This window comes from Bombyx mori, chromosome 22 (assembly GCF_030269925.1).
Source record: "Bombyx mori chromosome 22, ASM3026992v2".
Lineage (NCBI taxonomy): Eukaryota > Metazoa > Arthropoda > Insecta > Lepidoptera > Bombycidae > Bombyx > Bombyx mori.
In genome coordinates this window covers 7,086,402-7,093,156 of record NC_085128.1, presented here as the reverse complement: position 1 = coordinate 7,093,156, position 6,755 = coordinate 7,086,402, and the positions used below count along the sequence as shown (strand labels likewise).

The 6,755-nt window shown below is 42.7% G+C and overlaps 1 protein-coding gene across 1 annotated transcript; it reads left to right on the top strand.

Annotated features, from left to right (window-relative positions):
• The first annotated feature begins 2,953 nt into the window (after positions 1 to 2,953).
• LOC119630257 (uncharacterized) lies at positions 2,954 to 5,944 on the top strand. The gene has a single exon (XM_038019008.2). It carries the CDS (start codon positions 2,966 to 2,968, stop codon positions 5,819 to 5,821), a length of 2,856 nt encoding a protein of 951 aa, XP_037874936.1. The 5' UTR covers positions 2,954 to 2,965; the 3' UTR covers positions 5,822 to 5,944.
• The last annotated feature ends 811 nt before the right edge of the window (positions 5,945 to 6,755 follow it).

The window sequence follows — 6,755 nt, the reverse complement described above, 5'->3', positions numbered from 1 at the left end:
CTCGAATCTATACAGAAATACATGAAGTCAGCGTCGGAACGGTACTTCGATAAGGCTATGCGTCATGATAATCGCCTTATCGTAGCCGCCGCTGACTACTCCCCGAATCCTGATCATGCAGGAGCCAGTCACCGTCGACGCCCTAGACACGTCCTTGCGGATCCATCAGATCCAATAACCTTTGCACTAGACGCCTTCAGCTCTAGGAGCAGGCTTAGGGACCTCGGTAACCGTACTCGTCGAACTCGACAAAGAGTTCGCCGTGCAACCTAACCCATGAATCAGCTCGCTGAGTTTCTCGCCGGATCTTCTCAGCGGGTCGCGATTCCGATCCGGTAGTAGATTCATTCGCGAAGCAGCTGCTCTTGAGTTGTTAGGTCTCCTTCGGAGGCGCTCGGGCAGCTGTTAGCAAATCCCACCCCTCCTGGCTGAGCCTTTGCTCGCCCACCTGCCCTGGTGAAACTGGAAAGGCCTCCGGGCCACAAGTAATCCTTCAATCATAAAAAAAAAAAAAAAAAAAAAAAAAAAAAAAAAAAAAAAAAAAAAAAAAAAAACTACTCCCCGATTCCTGATCATGCAGGACCCAGTCACCGTCGACGCCCTAGACGCGTCCTTACGGATCCATTAGATCCAATAACCTTTGCATTAGACGCGTTCAGCTTTAACACTAGGAGTAGGTTTAGGGACCCCCGTAAAGGTACTTATCTAACTCGACAAAGAGGTCGACATGCGACCTAACCCATGCATTAGCCCGCTGAGTTTCTCGCCGGATGAAGATCCGCTGAGAAGCTCAGCGGGTCGCGATTCCGATCCGGTAGTAGCTTCATTCGCGAGTTGTTAGGTCTTCTTCGGAGGCAGTTGTTAGCAAATCCCATTCCTCCTGGCTGAGCCTTTGCGCGCCCACCCGTCCTGGTGAAACTGAAAAGGCATCCGGGTCACCAATCAATAAAAAAAAGGAACTTTATGCAGTTTAATTTTACTTAAAATATGTTATATATTTAACGATAATATAAACTCTAGTTCTTTTATAGAAAAATGATCACAATAAAACATTTCTTGACAGTTAATTTGAAAAAGGAACAAGTTTATTACACGTGTCCCTTTGTCATCAAGATAAATCTTGAAAGTGCGGTCCGCTTGAGCACATAATGTGAAAATATGGACGGGTGATGGCGAAAATGAGCTCGTATGTTTCAGAAGGGACGTTATATTTCTTGTAAACGAAATTGTTAAAATAATAAAGAGCAATCAATATCTGTACGAATGTGAAGAATTTTTACACCGGTAACAATTTCCAAGAAATACATTATTAACGTACTAACTGATGTCTTTGCAATGTAGACATTAACAAACATGAGACAGAAATCAAGAGCGATTTCAATGAATTTGGAATGCGTTATTCCAATCCCGCAGACACGTATCAATCGTTCTAAGTAAGCCTTTAAGTATGTATTTAACCAATGACTTCTACGACGAAGGAAAAACATTGTGCAATAAAAATCATATCCCCAAAAATTTACATGAGTACTGCGTTACTAGTGGTAAGGCCAAAACAAAGGCTTAGTGTTATGGCGATATTTCCGGATTGCGGAGTGGGAAAAGAGAAACCGCTTGCATTTGAACACCAAGAAATGCTAGTTATTGCATTCGGCTGGTCACGGTCGCCTGTGGCATTCCCAAATAATTTATCGGTGGGTTCCGCGTGGTCAGTCCATCAATATGGATATCGTGAAGTGTAATAACTGTAACATAGTTATTTGTGAGCTATTGGCTTTTGTGCAAAATAAAGCTGATGTAATGGATGAAGACAGTATACTTCGTCTGTGTTCTACTGCGTTCACGACTGATGAAATCACACAGGCGAAAAAATTACTTTTCGAGTCTGTACAAACTACAACTCGAAGGGTACATAGAAAAGGTGAAGGAAAAAGTAAGCGAGATATGGAAGATATTCTATGTGTGATCAAAGAAACAGACCCTGATTTGGTACCTATTTTTGTGGCAAGGGACTTACATCGTCTTCCCCCGGTCACATTTGACCATATAGATGCCACGAGATTGTTAAGGGACATTATTAAACTGCAAGATAATGTGTTGTTTATAAAAGAAAACTATGCTACAAAAGAAATGGTTTTAAATCAAACTTCGGAGATATATGGAAACAAAAAGAGAGGGGCTGCTATTTTACAAGACAGTTTTGATTGCAATAGTAGTCCAGTTGGTCTTCCGCATATTTCAACGGAAGAATTTCAAACCGATTCAACGGATATCATTCATACTTCTTGCATTGACAACACAAAGACTCAACGCCCGGTGGCTCACTTACTGTCATCTGATTCGCTCGCACGCAAGGTAACATGTCATAGTGGCCTCTCACTTTCGCGTCCAACTGAGCGGCTGAGCGGAGAAAACGGTTCTGGAGGTAGGCGATCGGCGGTGTCGCCTGTACGTGTAACATCGCGCCCGGCGAGAACCGAGGTGAGTCAGCCTAGCAGCAACTCATATGCTGAGGCGGCTGCGCGCGCGCCTCGGGCTTCGGAGGTAGCGGGTTCGAGTACTAGTGCGAGTAATGGGAAAATTTGCAAAAATGATGACTGGGTCCTGGTGCAACGAAGGCGTAATAAGAACAGATTCACTGCAATGACGGGAAAAGCGGATAGTCATTACAATACATTTAAAGCGGCAAATACGAGAATACCGTTTTATATATATAATGTTGATATTAATTGCATGACGGAAGATATTTCTAATTATATTATGAGCAAGACCGGTGTTGACGTGCAATTAGAGAAAGTAAATATGAAATTTAAAAAAGATTACGGAGGGTACAAGTTTATGATACCTAAGGATAAATTATCGATATTTATGGATGAGAATTTATGGCCTTGTGGGGTATCTTACCGCAGGTTTGTACAGTATAATAAATATGGGAAAACAAGTGATGAACAAAAATTAATTACTTAAAATGGATAAAGATAATCACAAGACATATAAAATTATGAGCTTCAACTGTATGAGCCTAAAGAGGTCTATGGATTGCATACGGCTACTGAGTAAGAAGGTGGATGTAATGGCACTCCAAGAAACATGGTTATTACCAACCGAAGTACCTGATCTGGGGTTGTTAAACAAAGACTTTTCTTATTTTGGTAAATCAGCGATGGACAATAGCAGTGGGTTATTGCGCGGCCGTCCTTACGGTGGCGTAGGCCTATTATGGAGAAATGATTCATTTCAATCGGTGTCTGTGATCCCCTGTGCGAGTGAGCGTATTGTCGCGATCAAAGTGTGTGTCGCGGATCGGTCTATGTTATTTTTTAGTGTATATATGCCTACTAACGAACTTGATCATTTATGTGAATTTGTTGAATGCCTCAGTGAAATATCTGCTATAGTTGAGAATGAACATGTTGAATCTATATATGTGTTAGGAGATTTTAATGCTCATCCTGGCAAATTATTTGGAAATGAAATGTTAAGTTTTTGTGCGGAGCAGAATTGGCTATGTGCGGACATTGAGAGACTAGGTATTGACTCTCAATCATATACTTACACTAGCGATGCGCATGGTACCTGTTCGTGGCTCGACCATTGTTTAACTAGTGTGGCCGCGTGGCGGACAGTAGTAAACGTAAAAATACATTATGATGTTTTCTGGTCAGATCATTTTCCATTGGAGGTCGAATGTAATCTTGAAAGGGTTAGATCCATGACTATTCCGCCTAATATTAGTAATGTAAATAAAATTATATGGGGTGAACGCACAGGAGATCAAATTGATATGTATTTTAAATATTGTAATGATAAATTGAAATTAATAGATTTTCCTCTAGAATTGAACAAATGTTGTGATAAAGTGTGTACTAATGTGAATCATCAATCTGTTATAAATAATTTTTATATGTGTATTATTAATGTTTTAACTGAAGCCTCTATTAACTGTTATGATAATTTTAGTAATAAGTGTGAAATAACCCATAGGGGTATTCGACCATTGATTGGGTGGAACAAGCACGTCCGCAGTGCTCACCGGGTGGCTAGACAAACTTTTCTTTGCTGGGTGTGGAACGGGAAACCTCGGAAAGGAACTGTGTATAGGGATATGGTGGAATCGAGAAAAATATTCAAAAAACAGCTTAAATTTTGTCAAAACCATCAGGAACAAATAAAAATGAATATTCTTGCCACAAAACACGAACAAAAAGACTTCCGAGGTTTCTGGAAACAAACAAGGAGATTGAGTCCAAAAGCTGGTATCCCGGTGAGCATTGATGGCGAGTGTGAGCCTGTGAGGATTGCTAATCTGTTTAGGAACCATTTCAGGGTACAATCACCCGGTCAGTTAAGTAGAGGTGCTGATGCTGGGGTGGTGGACCCGAGTCGACCCTCGCAAGTACCACCTCGGATAACAACGAAGGAAATAACTAAAATAATAATGAATATGACTAAGGGTAAGTCTCCCGGTCATGACCACCTCAGCATTGAGCACTTTCAACACGCCGGTCCGCATTTACCTAGATTGCTAGCGCTCTTATATACCTTCTGTATCAGACATTCGTATCTGCCCGGGGCGTTAATGAGAACGGTCGTTGTCCCGATTTTAAAAAATAAAACAGGCGACGTATCGGATCGTAACAACTATCGGCCGATCTCCCTGGCAACCATAACTGCTAAGGTACTCGATGCAGTGCTCGAGCGGCAGGTGAGTGATCATCTTAAATTAAGTGATGCTCAGTTCGGTTTTAGACCGATGTTATCTACCGAGTGTGCAATCCTGTCGCTAAAGCATGTGGTGGGATACTACACGGAGAGGAATACGCCTGTTTATGCAGTGTTTCTCGATCTTTCGAAGGCTTTCGACCTAGTCAGGTACGACTTGTTGTGGGGTAAGTTGAGGCAGACGGGCGTACCGGGACCTTACGTGGACTTGTTCTCCCATTGGTACGAGTATCAGACCAATCAGGTAAGATGGTCAAACACACTTTCGGAGGAGTACAGGTTGGAATGCGGGGTGAGGCAGGGGGGCTTAACCTCACCGGCGCTTTTCAACCTGTATATTAATGAGTTGATCGAGGCACTCGGTGAGGCACGTGTCGGCTGCTCGATTGATGGTCACTGTGTGAACAGCATCAGTTACGCTGACGACATGGTGCTGTTGAGCCCATCGATCGGTGCTCTCCGGCGGTTGTTGTCCATCTGTGAGAGGTACGCGGAATCTCACGGGCTCCGCTATAATGTTAAAAAAAGTGAACTGCTCGTCTTTAAGGCAGCAAAGACAAAACCGAGTTATGTGCCACCAGTGACGCTCGGAGGTACTCCACTGAAGAGGGTTACTGAGTTCAAATACCTTGGCCATATTGTAACTGAGCACCTTAAAGATGATGCAGATATTGAAAGGGAACGGAGAGCGTTGGCTGTCCGCTGCAGTATGCTGGCCCGCAGGTTCTACCGTTGTACCGCACAGGTTAAGGTAACCTTGTTCAAGGCGTTTTGCCAGTCCTTATATACCTGTACCTTGTGGGTTCGATATGCGCGGCGGGCATACAATGCTCTCCGAGTGCAATATAATAATGCTTTCAGGATGTTGTTGGGGCTCCCGCGGTACTGTAGCGCATCAGGTATGTTTGCGGATGCTCACGTGGATGATTTTTCATCAATCATCCGCAAACGAACGGCCTCACTGATGCGTGGGGTTCGTGCGAGTACTAATAATATCCTGATGGTTATAGGTAATAAACCCGAATGTGCTGTTTTGAGACACTGGGTTCATATACATACCCATATACCAGGTGCCTCAAAGCAGCGCAGATTTATGAATTAAATGTTTAAATGTTTTAATTGCTAATTTTAATTTTAATTTTAATTTTACTAACATAGTTCTAAGTATTATTCAACTTACAACATATGGACTTAAGAGGGTCTGAATTAAATGAATTTTATTTTATTTATTTTTATTTATAGGTATGTGACTTGAGACTTAATTTTGATTCCAAATAGAAATTTACCTAGAGGCCGCATATAACATATCAGTGAAATGGGTAGTGTACTGCTCGTATTCATAATTCGTCAGACGCATGACTTCGCAGATCATCGCGAGGCAGTTTACTCGGTTTGATACCTATTTGCGAAGTTATCTTAATAACGCTTTCGACTGAGATTCTCGCTGCTGTTGCTGTTTGTAGATTTATATTCAAGAATGTTTATAGATACTATTCGTTCTTATATCCTTCACCTGATGGGGTCGGATTAAATACTCCAGAGCTGTGACAAAAGATGCTTCTTGTAGTGTCAAAACAAAATTGATCATAACTCCTCTGCAATAGAAACAGTATCGCTATAATATGTGCTTAATGGTCATATGCGCGGACGTACAAGTGAAGGGCAGCTTCGCCTGCGGTAGTTTCTTACCATGCACGCGCGTACTCATCACACCACCGAATCGCCGACGCATCATGGTGTCTTTTTACCTAATTTTTTTTTCCTACCTATGGTGATAGCCTTGAGAGGCTATTTCAGCTTCACCCTAAGATGTAGGTGAGCTCACGGGGCTCAAACCGGAAGTGTTGCTAACACTGGTCCTAGCAAGAGCAGTGCTTCGCAAAATCTACCATCGGACCAGAAACGCGACCCACTAAGAAGATCCGGCGAGAAACTCAGTGAGCTGTGTCTATGGGTTAATTCGCTAGCCGAGCCCTTCGTCGCAAAGCGACGGGTTCGACGACGATGGTGACCGGTGCTCGTGGTGCCTAAAAGCA

Coding starts and splice junctions, on each gene's coding strand:
- LOC119630257 (XM_038019008.2), top strand. CDS start 2,966: ATGGATAAAGATAATCACAAGACATATAAAATTATGAGCTTCAACTGT.